Raw genomic sequence first — 18,382 nt, 5'->3', positions numbered from 1 at the left:
CAGAAAGACTTTTGTACCCTTGGAGAATTTAAAGGCAGTTTGCTGAGCTAATGGTGCCAAAATAAAACCTTAATTCTGTGAAAAAACTACTTACCTCTCACCTCAGATGTTAAAGTAAACAGCTATTTAACAAAATGTAATTAGTTTGTGGTCTTTGCCTATTTTTTTGTTCATTTAGTTTTTAAATAGATCATTTTATTAACAAGTAAGCATGTATTTAGTAAAAACTGTGAAAAGACATTACATGTACAGTTAATATGTTAAAAAAAAACTATTCACTATCGACTGGCTGGGCATTTACACAGACATGATTAGCCAGGTCTTATCGGGGGAGCCTGCGATGTATTGGGTTTGTCCAGAATATTCTTGCACACAATGTTGGCTATGCAGTTCACGTTGTTTGATTTATACTCCATCCAAAAAGACAATGGATAGGTTGCTCCAAACGACAGATAAATCCAATGTCAAGGTTTGCTTCCTTTACCATGTTTTCCCAAGGGTGAGTTAAACAATTAAAAAAAAAGATCTTAGTTAATTGTTTAGCAAAAAAGTTTAAAATAATTTGGCACTAGGTTTAATTGCAGTGTTTAATTACAGTACATTATTAGAATACATGAAGACAGAAGATTAAAATATACAAAGTACAAAGCTGATTAATTCTGCACTGATTTGAAAGTTACAGTTTGCACATTATACTAAGTTGTCTCATTAATCAGCATGTTGCATTAATTACAATTAAATAACATCAGGTGAATAATTATGCACCTTTTCCATTGCAATACAATGCTCTACACATTTAAATTCAGAACTCTCCAGACCACAGCTAGTGTGCTATTCACCATTTCCAGTTGCACAAGGGTACTAGTAAAAGCACTAGTAGACTTCACTAAAGGTAAGGCTGTGACGGCATTGTCCACTTGTCACTAAGAGTAAATATGCCTCAGTTACTAAACAATATCAGCATTGACAATAGGATGTTCAGTTTGCCCCACTGCAGTCTTGTTCATCTTTGTTTTTCAATACATCACTTAATAAAATAGTTGTAATAAAATTGTTTCATTCCATTAGTGAATCTGTTTGACTAAATCAACAGCCTGCACTGTTTCTCGCTTTACCCATACAGCACGCTTTTATACGCTTGGTGTCTGGTCAAGAAGGGTAACCAAATTTTGAACCGGTACTTAGGTACAGTACAGGTCACATGGCAGTAAAAACAATCACAAAATGGATTTAAAACATACCACACCATGCACCATTATAGGTACCGCGCAATGGAAAAGGTGCATTCGTCTTGCAGAGCCAGACATGATCTCTTTTCAAGACTACACCGTGTCAGACTCTTCAAATCTAGGTTTGCAAAGTTAGTATGCTACCAAACTACTTCAGGTCGAAAACCATGTGTGTTAATTTAAGTGAAAGTACATTATTAACACATTTACAGCACTGGTTCTCCAATTTTGTTGTACTTCAGATGAACTTGAACAATTTAGAGTTGAGAAGAAGGCTTATCCATCTGCCACTAGGGCTAGCAATTTAGTAAATAAACTAAAGGACATTTCTGGCCAATTGTAATGACTCAAATTCTGTACATCCACATGCCCAACCCAGCTGTACAAGAGTGCATATTACATAAATTGTTAGCCAAGTGATAAATCAATTGCATTAATATTGTTTGCACATATTCCTACACATGCTGATTAAAAAAAACATTTACCAGTACTAGCAATTAGGGAAATCGCATGTAACATAGCTGTGTTTGTTGGATTAGTTATTTATTTATTAATTAGGATTTTAACATCATGTTTTACACTCTTTGGTTACATTCATCACAGAACAGGTAGTTACTCGCTACACAAGATTCATCAGTTCACAAGTGTAATGTGAAACAGTCATGGACAATTTTGTATCTCCAATTAACCTGACTGCGTGTCTTTGGACTGTGGAAGGAAACCAGAGCTCCCAGAGGAAACCCACGCAGACACGGGGAGAACATGCAAACTCCACTATGAAAAACTATTCAAAATGTGTCTAGAACTTTAAATTAACAGTTGATAAGAAAGAATAAACTGGTTGACAACTAATGTAGCTGTGTTAACTTATTCCACGTAGAAAATCAACAAAACATGGAATTTGACCAGGGGTGTCCAACCTTTTGCATGAGACCGTACATTTAACACCTTGTAATTTTCAAAGTTAAGACATGGTTGAGAAAGCAAGGACTTGGCAATTACCAGAAAGGCACCTCAACAGGTCCTCCAGAGCAGCTTGTTATTTTTAACAAGGAATACGTTGTCATTTATACAACCGAGTTCAAAAGTTTGTATACATGTGTAAGAAACGTGCTGTATGATAGAACAGTTCTGGAATATGAAACTATTTCTGCAACAGTTTTTCGTGACTGCAATTGAACAGTTGCAACACTTTAGACAACAAACTTTCCAAAAAAAAATGAGTTAACCAGTTTATTGTGGGTTCTGGGGTCTGGATAGTCAACCACCAAAAACAGATCTGCCAGTACAGCAGCATTTGTCAAACTGCTGGAACACACTGAATTGAATTACATTGAATTACACTGAATTACACCGAATTTAGGCAGTGATATTGACCCTAATAGGAATGTGGATTGTACTGAAAAGTCAAACCTGTGCCAGAAAAAAAGTGGCTATCAAAAGTGGCTCAGTGGGGAAAAAAAACCCCAGAAAAAAATAAAAAACAAATACTGGTAGTATTTTTGTTGTGTATTTAATAAACAAAAACACCAATCTTTTGAAAGAACTCAAATTAGTAAAGAATTAGTAAGGATTAGTTCCCGTCAAAAAATCAGTTGCAGAAAAAAATTCCAAAACAGCCCTGATACACACACTTTACTCACACTTTAAGTGTATGTAAACCTTTGACCTGAGCTGTAAATTGTATGTAAAGGATACAGAGAAGCCACACACACAAGCCACACAAATCTGCACAAAATAAAACATCAGATCACAAAAGCATCGGTTACTTCAACAGACAGTGAAATTACAAGAATGTCACAAAATAAACCCCACTTTTACGAAGCGTTTCCACACAGAGCACTCCAGCACATCACAAGTTTGGACTTTCTCCAAAATACATAAACACAAAAACAGTTAAACATCTCAGATAGCCCTACATGAAAAGCTGTGCAGATCTGACACAGCTTTATTTTCACCTACTTCCAACAGGACCAAAACTGACAGTAGGCTCATCGTGTGTGTGTGTGTGTGAGAGAGAGAGAGCTTATTCTGCACAGTTACACACTAGCAGGTTCAGACCAGAAGTTAGCAAAACTGCTGCTATTCGTTAGTTTTATATACAGACAAAATGATGGCCAAAAGTTTACGGACATCTCTTTTAATCACTCAGATCATCCATTATAGCAACAACCACTAGCAACACAGGATGGCTGGACAGTGGACACTGTCTGACACTGTTAAGTGCCTGATCACACAGACACTGTTTTGTTCCAGTCAACTAATAACACTGTTATTCTAAAATGGAAACACAATTTAGTTACAAAGCCATAAGTCAGAAAAGGGGTTTAATGAGTGGTAAATTACAAATCGCCTGCCGTCGGTTGCAACCCTCACTACTTGTGGAAGCAACTACAGAACAACAATTGTTTGTTGGGAGCTTACTGTATTGATTGTTTATGGCTGAGTAGCCAGTGAAGCTGTTTAAGGTAGTTAAAGCACTGGATACACTGGGGAAACTCACACCACCACTAGACTCTAGAGCAGTAGAAGCACAATATCTGGAGCCATGAATTAAGATTTAACCAACAGGTTTGGAATTTCTGCCCACTGATAATAATGCTAGAAAGAAGAGCCTCTTGTAGCAGCAAAGTAAGAACCAAGTCCATTTTAATGCCCAGGACTTTGGTGTCAATTGTCCATAAACTTTTGGTCATATAGTAAAGTTATTGGCTAATTTTATAGATGGGTAAGGAGGACTGAATTCAAAGAAGACCACACTTAAATAAATACAGTAATAAATCTTATCTAAGCATAATTACAGCCTTTGCTTTCAACAAAAATGAAAATGTTGTTGTAAACAAAATTAGATGACTGACAAAACAAAATAAAATTTGGTTTATATTAATGTAGTTCTTCACATTTTGGAAAAGAAGTTTAAAGTATAAATACACTACAAGACATTAGTCAGCTCATAATCCCCATTTTTAAACTGATGGTTTAGAATTAGTGTGTTAAAAATAAGCTGTTTTTCCAGTTACAAAAAAAATTCTAAAAGGTATGGATTTAAAAGTGTTGCTTGAATTGTCTACAATTAAGGCAAACAGTTTAACTTGACGTACCTAATATTGCGACAGCCACCTGAAGTAAGGCACGGTGGGGACATAAGATGTGTCTTGACCTCCTTTTTGCGCTGTGCATTTTCTATAACGCCCCTGAGGAGACAGTCTAGGGTTTAACCCAAACCCTTAACAGAAACACTAAAAACGCAAACCCTAAAACAGCTGAGTAAAGTGTGGTGCAGGCTGGGAAATCAGTCCCTCTAACCCTTCTAGAACAACGAAAACACAGAATTCTCTCTATTCTCAACACTCACTACAGCCCTAGTGCTATCTGGAACTGTCCTGTGTGTCTGAGCCAAGAGAGGATGGAGAGTGTTAAATAAAAGAGAAGAGAGAGAGAGAAAAATAGAGAAAAAGAAACGATTGGCCAGGAGATTCCAACAATGTCGTCATCACATCACCTCACAGCATGAGTTTTGCTTCCGCGCCTAGAAAGGAAATATAAACCACATATACAAAGTTACATTATGCTAAACACTGGATAATACCGGTCAACTGATCATTGTCATGGAAAGAGTATGTTTACAAGTACAACAGAATCAAATAAAATTCCGATCACCAGGTTAATATACACTTACAGATCAATTAAACATTAAAGCAAAAACCAAATGTCAATACATTTACATTTTTAGCATTTAGCAGACACCTTTATCCAAAGCAACTTACAGTATTTTATTTATTTATTAGGATTTTAATGTCATGTTTTACACACTTTGGTTACATTTATGACAGAAATTGTAGTTACTCATTATACAAGATTCATCAGTTCACAAGTTTAACCTGACACAGTCATGGACAATTTTGTATCTCCAATTTAACTCACTTGCATGTCTTTGGACTGTGGGACGAAACCGGAGCTTCCGGAGGGAACCCACGCAGACACGTGGAGAACATGCAAACTCCACACAGAAAAGACCCAGACCGCCCCATCTGCCACCCCGACTTACAGTACAGTATACAATCTGAGCAATTTAGAGTTAAAGGCCTTGCTCAAGGGCCCAACAGCAACAATCTGGCAGTGGTGTGGCTTGAACCAGCAACCTTTTATTACTAGTTCAGTACCTTAACCACTAAACTACAACCGTCTAACAGCACATTCTTTTTATTGTGTTCTGCATATTAATTATAATGTGTTGAAACAGCACTTATACACTTACTGTTTTGTAAAAAGCTTTTGATTGGTTTCCCAGATGCTCCGACTTCTGTACCAAATCATCCAGCTTTTCCCCTCTTTCCAAAAGAGACTCCATGGTGTTATGCTGGAGAAGAAAATGGATTTGGTATGCTGTTATAGCAATAACTTTAAATAAATACAGTGGGGCCAAAAAGTATTTAGTCAGCCACTGATTGTGCAGGTTCTCCTACTTAGAAAGATGAGAGAGGTCTGTAATTTTCATCATAGGTACACTTCAACTATGAGAGACAAAATGAGAAAAAAAAAATCCAGGAAATCACATTGTAGGATTTTTAAAGAATTTATTTGTAAATTATGGTGGAAAATAAGTATTTGGTCAATAACAAAAGTTCAACTCAATACTTTGTAACATAACCTTTGTTGGCAATGACAGAGGTCAAACGTTTCCTGTAAGTCTTCACCAGGTTTGCACACACTGTAGCTGGTATTTTGGCCCATTCCTCCATGCAGATCTCCTCTAGAGCAGTGATGTTTTGGGGCTGTCACTGGGCAACACGGACTCTACAAATTTTCTATGGGGTTGATGTCTGGAGACTGGCTAGGCCACTCCAGGACCTTGAAATGCTTTTTACGGAGCCACTCCTTCGTTGCCCGAGCAGTGTGTTTGGGATCATCGTCATGCTGGAAGACCCAGCCACATTCCATCTTCAATGCTCTCATTGATGGAAGGAGGTTTTGGCTTAAAATCTCACGATACATGGCCTTGTTCATTCTTCCCTTAACACGGATCAGTCGCCCTGTCCCCTTTACAGAAAAACAGCCCCAAAGCATGATGTTTCCACCCCCATGCTTCACAGTAGGTATGGTGTTCTTGGGTTTTTCTCCTTCCTCCAAACACGACGAGTTGAGTTTTTACCAAAAAGTTCCATTTTGGTTTCATCTGACCACATGATATTCTCCCAATCCTCTTCTGGATCATCCATATGCTCTCTGGCAAACTTCAGAAGGGCCTGGACATGTACTGGCTTAAGCAGGGGGACACGCCTGGCACTGCAGAATTTGAGTCCCTCTCGGCGTAGTGTGTTTACTGATGGTAGCCTTTGTTACTTTGGTCCCAGCTCTCTGCAGGTCATTCATCAGGTCCCTCTGTGTAGTTCTGGGATTTTTGCTCACCGTTCTCATGATCATTTTGACCCCACGGGATGAGATCTTGACCCCAAGGGAGATTATCAATGGTCTTGTATGTCTTCCATTTTCTTACAATTGTTCCCACAGTTGATTTATTCACACCAACCTGCTTGCCTATTGTAGATTTACTCTTCCCAGCCTGGTGCAGGTCTACAATTTCCTTCCTGGTGTCCTTCGACAGCTCTTTGGTCTTGGCCATGGTTGAGTTTGGAGTCTGACTGTTTGAGGCTGTGGACAGGTGTCTTTTATACAGATAACAAGGTCAAACAGGTGCCATTAATACAGGTAACGAGTGGAGGACAGAAGAGCTTCTTAAAGAAGAAGTTACAGGTTTGTGAGAGCCAGAAATCTTGCTTGTTTGTTATTGACCAAATACTTATTTTCCACCATAATTTACGAATAAATTCTTTAAAAATCCTACAATGTGATTTCCTGGATTTTTTTTTCTCATTTTGTCTCTCATAGTTGAAGTGTACCTATGATGAAAATTACAGACCTCTCTCATCTTTCTAAGTAGGAGAACCTGCACAATCAGTGGCTGACTAAATACTTTTTGACCCCACTGTACAGTTTAATGTAAGGTAGAAAAGTAAAAAAATTGCACGTCTATTTACATTTTTCCAATGTAACAGTACATTTCATCAGCTAGCACATATCCTAAATGACATTCATGGCACTTAGCAGACGCTTTTATCCAAAAGAACTTACAATTGTAACCGAATACAATGCAAGCTATTTATTATTTTTGTATTAGGATTTTAACGTAATATTTTTCACACTTACACACACACAACACATACATGGTTACATTCATGACAGGACAGGTAGTTACTGGTTACACAAGATTCATCTTGTTTTTAATGTCAAATACAGTCATGGACAATTTTGTATCCCTAATTAACCTGACTGCATGTGGGAGGAAACCGGAGCTCCCGGAGGAAACCCACACAGACACAGGGAGAACATGCAAACTCCACACAAAAAGGACCTGGACTGCTCAACCTGGGAATCAAACCCAGGACCTTCTCGCTGTGAGGCGACAGTGCTACCCACCGAGCCACCGCAATGCAAGCAATTAAGAGTTAAGGACCTTGCTCTGGGACCAGACATTGACAAATTGGCAGTGATGTGGCTTGAACCAGTGACCATCAGATTACCACACTATCATGTATAAGCGTTTACTCATATTTAAACAAGAAATGCTAATTGAACACAGCCTTATTTCACCAATAAAGCATTTAAAAATAAATCAGATGGTTTTCTTTACTGATTTACTTACCAGAATGATTTTAGTTTCATCCAGTTCAGCTTGCACTTTGGTCATGGCATCTGCTTCACGAGGATTCTATTTAAAAAAAATAAATTATAATAATAATAAAAAAAAGTAAGAGAGTAATAGGCATTTAAAGGCATTTTCCTCCAACACTATACATATTTATTAGCATTTTTGCTATGCATAGCAAAACATATAGATCCAGACAATTTTCTCATTAGGTGATTGAGTTTCCAATATCCTGCTTGTAGAATCCTTCTGGCATAACTCAAATGTGGTGTGACATATGCATGATTTTACCTGCACAATCACATGGTCATTATGTTCAGTCAGTTTTAGGATGTTTCCAAACCAAGCTTTGTGTCGTTAACATCTGCGGTACCCTCATTACACAAAAAGTCTTATTACATACATTATCTTATACCTGGCTGGGCATCCAAACAAACACAATTGCCTATGTTTGAAGGGATGGAAGGTCAGACAGGGTTTCTTCCCGCTTCAATATACGATCTCCTGGTCTGTTCAAGGTGCCTGTGTGATTGGGGGCTGATATGTGATATAGATATGTGTCTGAGGGGGCGTGTTGTGATCTGGATCTGCTTGATCAGATCACCAGTCAATAGTGCTTTATGACGGACGTTTTTCAAATATTGAATTATTTCTCATTACAGGAATAAATCTTCAGTTTTGCCACAACATTGAGCATGCTGTTCATCTATGATTTTATACATCTTTGAGTTCAGGGGGTCAACATATTTTTGACCAAAAAAAAGTCAGGACAACAGCGGTAATGGAAGGAAAATTCACCATATTTTGTTTTCTACAATGAAACTACTGAAGTCATGCTGTTATCTTACCTGATATTTAGCCAGATAGCCATCCAGCCCTGTGTACTGTACTGTCGCAGGTGAACCAGAAGGCCAGTCTATGCTGTTCACCTGCCTGGAGAATTCATCCAACACCTGCAAAAGAACCAATCACTGATTAAAACAAATCATTAACTTATACTGAATGTATTTTATCAGCCAAACAATGTTTCATTAAAAAGGAAAATACTGAACATCAGGCATGTCTGATCAGCTATTTGAGATTTGTCAAAACACGGACGAGAATTTTCAAACATGAAGCACAATCAATGGATGTTTTAGGTTTACAATCTACCGTTAAGGTAGGCAGTCCTGTGTATTGTACGTTCTATTTATTCCATCATTTAATTTATGAGTGTTATTTAATGACTGCCGTGAAATGTGGCACTTTCCTGTAAAAATCCATAAAATCTGTGATTTTTACAAAACGAGGTACATGAAATTAAGGACATTTTCCATGAATTTAGTAGGGCCCTCTGTGAGGTGAATTTTTCTACAGTGCATCCTGGTGCCATCTCTTCCACAGGTAATGTATGCACACATGTAGTGGCACTTTGACTGGCCTGTGACTATGCAGTCCCATACACAAAAGGGTTCTACGCGATGTATGTCACCTATTTACCACTATGGCTCTGATTACAGGTGACTGTAATACTGGTACAGTAGCCTTTGTTGCACAGTACAAACCCTATAGCTTTACTGTCCTTTAATCTTGGCCACCCAACAACCTGTAAGCATTTTTTGTCCACAACTACCTGTGAGAGCACCCCTTGCGGTTTCAGAGACATTTGAACCCAGTCGTCTGGTTTTAACGATTTGGCCCTTATCAAAGTCATTTAGGTCTTTATGCCTGATCATATTTGCTGCATGCAATATGTGTAATATGTGTAACTATCATCAGCCCAACTTTTAATATATCCCTGACCGTGACATGCACAGTTAAAAGTGAAAATGAACAAATGACAGTTTAAGTGAAATAGGCATTGCCATGCATATTTTTTTGGGGGTTGCCCTAATGATTTGTCTCATCATTGTACTCTTGGTCAATAACAGAACAGATTTGTATTGACCAGGTGTTACCACATACAAACATTCCTACCTTATCGAGTAAAGTGAAGCACACTCTGGATGGGTATTCATTGTCTGCAATCACCACTGCACTGAGACAATCATTCCGGACATATACGTGACACAAGTATTCTGAGGGGAGAGAAAGACATCATGAAGTCTCCCACTGCTCAGACTGTCAATATTCAATATTATTTGGAGAAGATTTATTTTATTAGGATTTTAACATCATGTTTTACACACTTTGGTTACATTCATGACAGGACAGGTAATTACTGGTTACACAAGATTCATCAGTTCTTTAATGTCTTTAATGTCAAATACAGTCATGTACAGTTTTGTAGGAAACCCACGCAGACACAGGGAGAACATGCAAACTCCTATCTGGAGAAGACAAAATTTTCTTTCAATAATTTTTTACATACACCATTGTGTTTCAGCCATAAATGTTCCGTAAATACAGCCATATTCAGTTTAATTCAGTTTGGCACAGCAGCACAGAGGAGGCCCTAAAATACTGGAAACGTTTTCCAAATTCTGATTGCACAATCTGTTTATAGATTAGAAAAATATGAATTGTTGAAATCATGAAGCCTCTCAGGCATTTAAACACAGGAAAACATGCAGGCCAAGTCAGACCCTAGCTTAAGACAACAACCAGCTTGCCAATTTGCAGTTTTAATTATTTTAAATCTAAGGGCTGGCAATTATTGACTCCCACATTTTCTCTTCCTGTCACTGTGACAGAAACGACTGATTTGGAATAATAATACCTTTCAGCACAAAGAACAGGAACTGTAAAAGTAACGTTTCAGCACCATATAGCAGTCTCACACTAACCTTGTTCTTTAACTGAAGCACGACTTCCTATTGCTGAGCGTTCAACTATTAGGGCGCTGGTGAAGGTCATAAATTCCTGTACACTGCGAGATAGAAAAAGATGATGATTAAGATGAATGTTTAATTTATAAATACTCCATTAAAACTGATGATCAGACTGGCAGAAACACTGCATTTACATTTTCAGCATCTGGCAGACGCCTTTATCCAAAGCGACTTACATTACAGTTACAGTATACAGTCTGAGCAACTGAGGGTTAAGGGCCTTGCTCAAGGGCCCAACAGCAGCAACCTAGCAGTGGTGGGGCTTGAACCAGCAACCTTTGGATTACTAGTCCTGTGCCTTAACCACTAGGCTACGGCTTGCCTAGTTTGCCGTTTCATACAATGTATCTTTTATAATTGTTGATGTATGTTGATTAAATAAACTGGAATGCGTACAATAGGGTACTCATCCAAACCCAGAACTATATGTTCCATATCTTATAAGCTGTTCTATTTCCAGCTGCACAAACGTATTCGTAAAAGCAGAGGTAGCATATATGTTATGGTAACAACACAATAGCAGTAGAGTGATGTTTAAATCTCTGTAAACTTGTTCAAAATGTTTTTTGGTACTGCTTTAAAAAATCTATTTATTTTTATTTTAATAGTTTATTTAACAGGGACAATACAAATAAACATTGTTGCATAAAATGCACCAGATGTATTGTATAAAAGGCTTCTAGCATAAGCTAATTTGCAGCCCCAATCCCTGGTTAGGCTTTTATAACAAAATAGTACAAAATGTAAATACATAAAACAACATACTCATTTCAGTGATTTAATTTGTGATGAGTCCATCTTTTTATCTGTATATCAACTAATACTTAAAGAGTGTTTACAAGTTTGTTTCTGTTTAAACCATTGCTTTACCTTTATATTAAAAACTTTCAATTCGTTTTGGGTTTTGATTTCTGTAGGTAATAAATTCCATAATCATACACCCTGTAAAAGATGACCAAAAGTTGTTCTATACACCGGCATTCTACAGTTGCCACTTACTTCTTCCCTGGTTGTCACTCCACTGTTTTCCTGCTTTATAATGAACTGGCACATTATTTTTGGTGCAAGATTATTTACACACTTAAAGACAAGCTTTAGGATAGAGAATTTCATAAAATTATCAAAACTCAGCAAGTTGTATCTTTCTTGAATTTCGCAATGATGCCATCTCATTGATTTCCGATCCATTACTTTTAACGCCTGTTTGTACAATGACATTACAGGTGTGATTGTTGATTGAGAAGCTTGACCCCATACAGTTGCACAATATGACATATGCAATAAAATCATAGCATGCACATACATCTTTGCAGCCTTGAGTGAAATGCAACGTCTTATCATTCAAAAGCAGTTTTAGTTAGTTTTAATAGTTTTGGACAATTTCTTTATGTGAGTATCAAATTTTAACTGGGAATCCAAAGTCACGCCTAAATATTTAACTCACTAACTTTCTCAATTTCCTTTTCATCAACATATATCAAAAAATGTGAAACATTCAAATTAGGTTTAAAATATGGAGCATGTAATGGCTCACTCTTCTGGGGATTCTGTATGACCAATCAATGATCTGCACTGTTGCTCATACAGCCTGGTTTAGTTTCTTGGTTCCTAATCAAGAAGGGTGATCAAATTTAGCACTAGTACTTGGGTCTGATTTGTGTCACTTGGCAATGGAAACAACCACTTAGTGTGGGATCACAGATTTAAAAATGTACTGCACTATAGCGTACCATACAGTGGAAACAGGGCACAAGTGTCAGCTTTACCATAGAAACTAGTCTGTTTAGCTTAGCCAAGTGTTTATTTGTCTTGCTTGTGTTTAAATCCTCATTTCATCTAAAACTTACCTTTCCCAATTATGACATGGTTTTCACATATGCCAGCTTTACACAGCAATTTACTGGGTTGCCCCATTTTACACATGAACTACCTGGAACTGGAACATGACTAGAACATGACTTCTTTAGCCAAAAGCAATCTTGGTTTTGGTGCAGGGATATCGCAACACAAAAGGAAATAGTCACAGTTTTCATATTAGAAAAGGATGTATAATGTCAATGCTTAGAAAAAAAGTACAAAATGAAGGGGGGTAATTTTATTGTAGATGTAAAGGTGCTGTAAAGAATGAGTGCTTTTATCAAAGACCAATGGTTTATTAAAGTCTATACTTAATCTTTTGGTACATTGCCCAAGTCAGGCTGTCTAAATGTTGGACTAAGTGCAATGACAGGTCCAGAATTTACCCTTAATCCATCCATGATTCAGGGTTGAACTGTCAACTGAAGCCAAGGTGGTATTACATCAAGCAACATTATGTTTAACGTGCTGTTATACCATCAATGCGATATAAAGTCACATTAAGTGTGATAAAGAATGTCGACTGACATTTTATGAGGGATCTTCAAAAGGTTTTCCGCACTTTTATATTTTGGTTGGAAACGGTGAAGGCGGGAGGAGTAGTAATTGGTCGTGTCTGAGAGACTGAAAGAGAGCTTATAGTCCGGATTTAGCGCCATCTGATTTCCAAGATGATGTGAAAGCAGCGGTGCATCAGTGGCTTCGCGCTCAACCAAAAACCTTTTTTGCTGACGGAATTAAAAAGTAGGTATGACACTGGGGGAAATGCATCGGAAAGTGACTGTGTAGAAAAGTGATGAGTAATTTGTTTTTTAAATTATTAATAAATAGAGTTTTAAAAAGTGCTGAAACTTTTTGAAGAAGTATTATATTCCACATAATCATAAAGAAACATACAGTAAATGTACAGGTGAAGAAAAACATCAATATATTAACATTGTGGTAACAATTTGGGGAAGGCCTTTTCCTGTTCCTACATCCAGTGAAAAGCCTTTCCATTAGTTAAGCTGTTATAGCAGCTGTTATAAAGTATAATATCATTGATCCACATGAAACAATCCAGGTTAGAGGTATTAAGATTTGCGTGCCTACCTGGACCGTTGAAAAAAACTAAATGAAGACAAGTCATATGCTGCTTTTAGTAGATTCGCTTTGCTTGACACTTTGTACAAAACACTCAAACTGTAGAGCTTCATGGTTCTTTACGGAATTCTCAACAGACCTAAAACAGATCATAGATCCACATTATTTCAGTCTGTGGATAAATTAATCAGATTAAATGAAAAAGATTAAAAAAAAAAAAAAAGTATTAACATATTAAACAGACGTATGTTACTTCTGGTTTACCAAGTCAATTACAGTCCAAAAATGTATCATCCAGAAGCAATATAACTTGTCAACCATGAGAGGTAACTGCTTTCAGTAATCCTAAATAAAATCGGATTAATCAGTACCACCTATTCAGCAATGCTAACTCACTTGCTAAATCTTAGCCACCTAGCATTAATCACGGTTGGTACGTTATTTTCCCCACCCGTATTCAAACAAATTCCAATATTATTAGCGCGTAGTATCCCGTCCTTACGCTCCGATTGGCTACTAGTGCCTACTCTCAAGTAGACGGCCAATTATATTCTAACAGTCATACCGCTGGCCAATCAGATGACACAGTAAGTGGTTTGTCGTATACAAGGCGTAAAATAAAACAGTCAAACCGATGGTTGCATACTAGCAGATATTAAATCACTCTCGAAGCATCGAGTCTATCTAATGTATGTTGTAAACGTAAACAGGATTAAGAAACGGTCAACCAACACGTTAAACAGAACAAATACTTGTGTAAGAATTTTTGGTGCTTTTATTTTAGTTGGACATCAACAGAACTGCTATACATGGCATTACTTCCATCATGCCCCTATAGAACAAGTAGTGTTAGGACTAAAAAGTCTTAAGTGTCATATGGTTCATTTTCAATATGCTGTAATATATAATTATCATATTTTGTGTGTAAGTGTATTTTGTACTAAATAAATATTGCACTATTTAGTCTACATGACCTTCCACATGATTGTATCTGCTTATGCATCAGTGTATTGGTTTATTTTGTGGAATCGCCTCTTGAAAATGATTAAGTCAATACAGACTCCATAATCGAGTCGATTCCTTACTTCTCAGAATCGAACAGTACACACAGACGTGTCACATAAAATATTTATTTATCTAACTATAACTCAGTGCAACAGGCTAGTTAGCTTATTCTGTTTGTTTATTTATGTGAAACAAGGACTACATGTTATGAATGTAGCACAATAAAAGCTGAATAGTATCTTACCGTTGACGTTGGAGGCGAGAAAATGAATGCTTGGTTAAACAAAAAGTCCCAGACGCCAACAGTTGTTAGCTTGGATGCTAACTGTATTAACTATACAATTTATTATAACGGCTACAATGTGTTTGTTACTGAAATATAAAGGAAAATAAAATAAAAACAACCACCTAACACAATCCTAAAAGAATCCCAATTGCGTTCCAGATAAACATTATCGGCAAATCTTCCTTTTTTTAAAACTTGACTGCTAGCTTCTGACAGCCTTGAAGTCTGAAAGGTTAAATTGCAAATTACTAATTTGCCCTATATTGGTGCACTACGTAGGGTACCAAGCTTTGGCTATTTCTCCATGCTTAGTGTACTATGAGTCTAATAAAGAACAATTTGGTATACACCAGTATGGAAAGTACGGCGCCAACGTAGACCGAGTCATGCAGACTACAAAATAAAAGTAATTCAAAAACCATTACTGTAAAGGGCAATTTTTTTTTTATAATTAAACGTGATATTTATTTTTGAATTACTGTGTTTTAATAAAATATAAACATATTATAAAAATTAAACCGTAGTAAAACTAGGCAATTGAATGCACATACATTTCGGTGCAAAATTGGTCATGGTGACGCTGTGTCCCAGTCGTTTATGGTGTTAAAAAATCAATAAAAATAAACATATTTTCCAATAGCGATTAGTTATAAATAAATGCAGTATTTATATTAGTGGCTGGTCTAGATGTTAGTCAAGATGTAGAGTGTACAAGATGTTTGGCTTTAGTTGGCTTGTTTGAACCTGGCTTTGAACTTCACCTCTGATCACTGTCTATGAGGAGCTTGGTATGTTCCTGACATGTTCTTAACATTTTTCCAGATGGCACCCAGAAACACTGATTTATTACTAATAAGGACAGTGTTAGCCTAGTGGGAAGAGCTGTGGGTTATCAACGGGAAGGTTTTGGGTTCTGATCCTGGCTCTGCTATGTAGCCATTGTAGCATAGCAGTGTCTCTCGCTGTTCCAGGAGTGTCATACAAGGCTTGTTTTATTGTTCTAATTAACACATTTTAAATGCATTTTGCATGTAATTAAATACACAACATAGAACTAATAAAGGTTGCTTTCTGTGTGAGTTTGCATGTTTTCCCTGTGTCTATGTGGGTTTCTTCCTGGTGCTTCAGTTTCTTCCCACAAGTCAAGAGACATGCAATCAGGCTAATTGGATCTACTATAATTGCCCTAAGTGTGTGTCCAGTGTTGCCAACTCCTCAGTAAGGAAAGCAGCTATTAGGCTTGTTCGACTTAACCCGGCGCTGCGCAGACCGATCGCCGCCTGGCTCGGTACGGTGCATGCCGGTTAGTTTTTTTTGTCCGACTTGCGTCGGCGCCACCGGCGCGTCTCGGTGACAGACTCGTTATAATCTCGCGAGAGCGGGGCGGCTGCAGGCGGCGGAGCCAGTCGCTGCAGTTGCTCTCCACGGGCTGCGCTGCCTGAGAGACGGCTTGATGACGACAGAGCTTAATCCTCATTGGCTAGAAGCTCCGCTGAATCCTCTGGCGGTTGTTTCGTTTCATTCTAAAATGTAAATCTCAGTTTATTTGTCTTAAAGACCTGATATGTGCGAAATACTATCATGCTTTCTAGTAGCATGACAGTTTATTTTCGTACAAATTGCAACATATGTCATAATTATCATTCCATATCATGAAAAGACTCAAGTAGGCTACCTGATATTTCTTTAATGTAACAGATCTTTTTATCTTGATGTTTTTCTAGAACTTCTGATGGTTCTTGTCTTCTAATTGTATTAATATAAAGCAATCTAAATTGCTTTAATATTTTATATCTTAACTGTTTTATTACCACTATTACTATTACACTTTGATTTATTTTTCATTTTTCTCTGTAAACTTTGTAAACATTTTAAAAATGCTACATGAATAAAAATGTGTGGATGAGCATGGTGTCATGTTTCTTTACAAGAACCAAGGTCAGAAGGTAAGCTGTTCTGGAAGAACAAAACAATCTTGTCAGATGATTATTGTGTTAAGAGATTCATCTTCAATAAACCACAGCCACTATTCATCATCAATGCCTAAATAACTGATGTGTCCATGCTCGAAGAAGCACAAACTTCTACACAATTGTACAATGTACTTATTAACCACATTATTCATTAATGAATCATACTGGGCACATTGGTGAGCATACTGAAGTTTACTGTTTAACAATGCATCTATAAAATACAGTGGTGTGCGAACATTTGGGCACCCCGGTCACAATTACTGTTACTGTGAACAGTTAAGCAAGTTGAACATAAAATGATCTCCAACAGGCATAAAGTTAAAGATGACACAAAACATTTTTTTATTATGTCTCTATAATAAACTGCATCTTGGTTGTGAGGTTGTAGTGAATGCTGTTCATCATTCTCTTTATCCTGCACATAATCACCTTGGTCTCCTGGCTCCAAGCAAACATTGTGTAGAATGCAACAAGCTGACACTGCTGAGCTGATGGACTGGACATTCCTCATGTGCAGGCATCAGAGTCTCCTAAACTTTGCTTTCAGAAATCCAGTGAGAATGATAAAATAGAACTGTTTCCTCTTAAAATATGCCAAGGGGTTGTCACAGTATGGCTTCTGAATATGAATGTGGCATCCATCTACTGCACAGATAGTGTTTGGAAATCCAGCTGCTTGAAAGCCTAACAAAGAATTGTGCAGGGTTTGTCCTAAAGGACAGGAAATGTGGTGTGCCATGTGTGTATTTACCAGAGTACAAAACTCATGGAGATTTTTGTCAAGAGTGGATTTTGTGATACTGAATCGGTCTGAAATACCCCTATATGACTCCTGGTTCGACAGTGTCCATAGACAGGCTAGGACACTCTTTGTCAGTGGCAATTTTGTTTGCTGTGGATTCATATAGACAGGGCCAAACGTGTTTATAAGATCCTAAATAGTAAGTGAGAGAAAAGACGGTTATCATGATAACATTGAAACCATCTGGATGATTATGTGGCTTCCACATACTCTACGTACCTCCACTTGTCCTTTGGTGAGTCTGAAATGACCTCTAAATTCTGAGAATTTAGATGTTGTCCCCCTATAGAGGGGGACAACATCCTCTACAAAATGTTGTGTTTTTGGAACAAGCCTAAAGAAGGGTAAATGTGATTAAGTCCTTACGTAGACAAAATAATTATGTAGACCAGGGGTCCACAAACTTTTTAACCAAAGGGCCAGATTACTGTTCTTCAGTGTTTCGGGGGCCGGACCGCAGGTGAAATAGTAAACACACCCAAAAAAGCTATTTACTATGTATACTGGATGTATTGTCTGTGCTTTGTATAATTGTAGTTCATAATGATAATGCAGAAATTGTATTTATTTCAATAATTTCCATTATCCTACCTCGTACAGTGTTTCCTTAAAAAATCAGTGTGAACTGTGA

At 37.4% G+C, this 18,382-nt stretch overlaps 1 protein-coding gene across 1 annotated transcript; it reads right to left on the bottom strand.

Annotated features, from left to right (window-relative positions):
* Positions 1–4,185: 4,185 nt before the first annotated feature.
* ykt6 (YKT6 v-SNARE homolog (S. cerevisiae)) lies at positions 4,186–15,036 on the bottom strand. Its single transcript, XM_063014333.1, has 8 exons — positions 14,935–15,036; positions 13,695–13,824; positions 10,701–10,783; positions 9,892–9,992; positions 8,784–8,888; positions 7,933–7,998; positions 5,488–5,589; positions 4,186–4,758 (listed from the first exon to the last, which is right to left on the bottom strand). Exons 2-8 carry the CDS (start codon positions 13,796–13,798, stop codon positions 4,723–4,725), a joined length of 597 nt encoding a protein of 198 aa, XP_062870403.1. The 5' UTR covers positions 13,799–13,824; positions 14,935–15,036; the 3' UTR covers positions 4,186–4,722.
* Between the last annotated feature and the right edge of the window lie 3,346 nt (positions 15,037–18,382).

The sequence above is a fragment of the Trichomycterus rosablanca genome, chromosome 18, assembly GCF_030014385.1.
Source record: "Trichomycterus rosablanca isolate fTriRos1 chromosome 18, fTriRos1.hap1, whole genome shotgun sequence".
Classification (NCBI taxonomy): Eukaryota; Metazoa; Chordata; class Actinopteri; order Siluriformes; family Trichomycteridae; genus Trichomycterus; species Trichomycterus rosablanca.
Note: the sequence above shows the minus strand (reverse complement) of the source record. Positions and strands in the feature narration are given on the sequence as shown.

Coding starts and splice junctions, on each gene's coding strand:
- ykt6 (XM_063014333.1), bottom strand. CDS start 13,798: ATGAAGCTCTACAGTTTGAGTGTTTTGTACAAAGTGTCAAGCAAAGCG. Junction 8,889..9,891: donor GCTTCACTTTACTCGATAAG/GTAGGAATGTTT, acceptor GTTCTTTTGCAG/GTGTTGGATGAATTCTCCAG. Junction 5,590..7,932: donor ATGAAACTAAAATCATTCTG/GTAAGTAAATCA, acceptor TTTCTTCTCCAG/CATAACACCATGGAGTCTCT.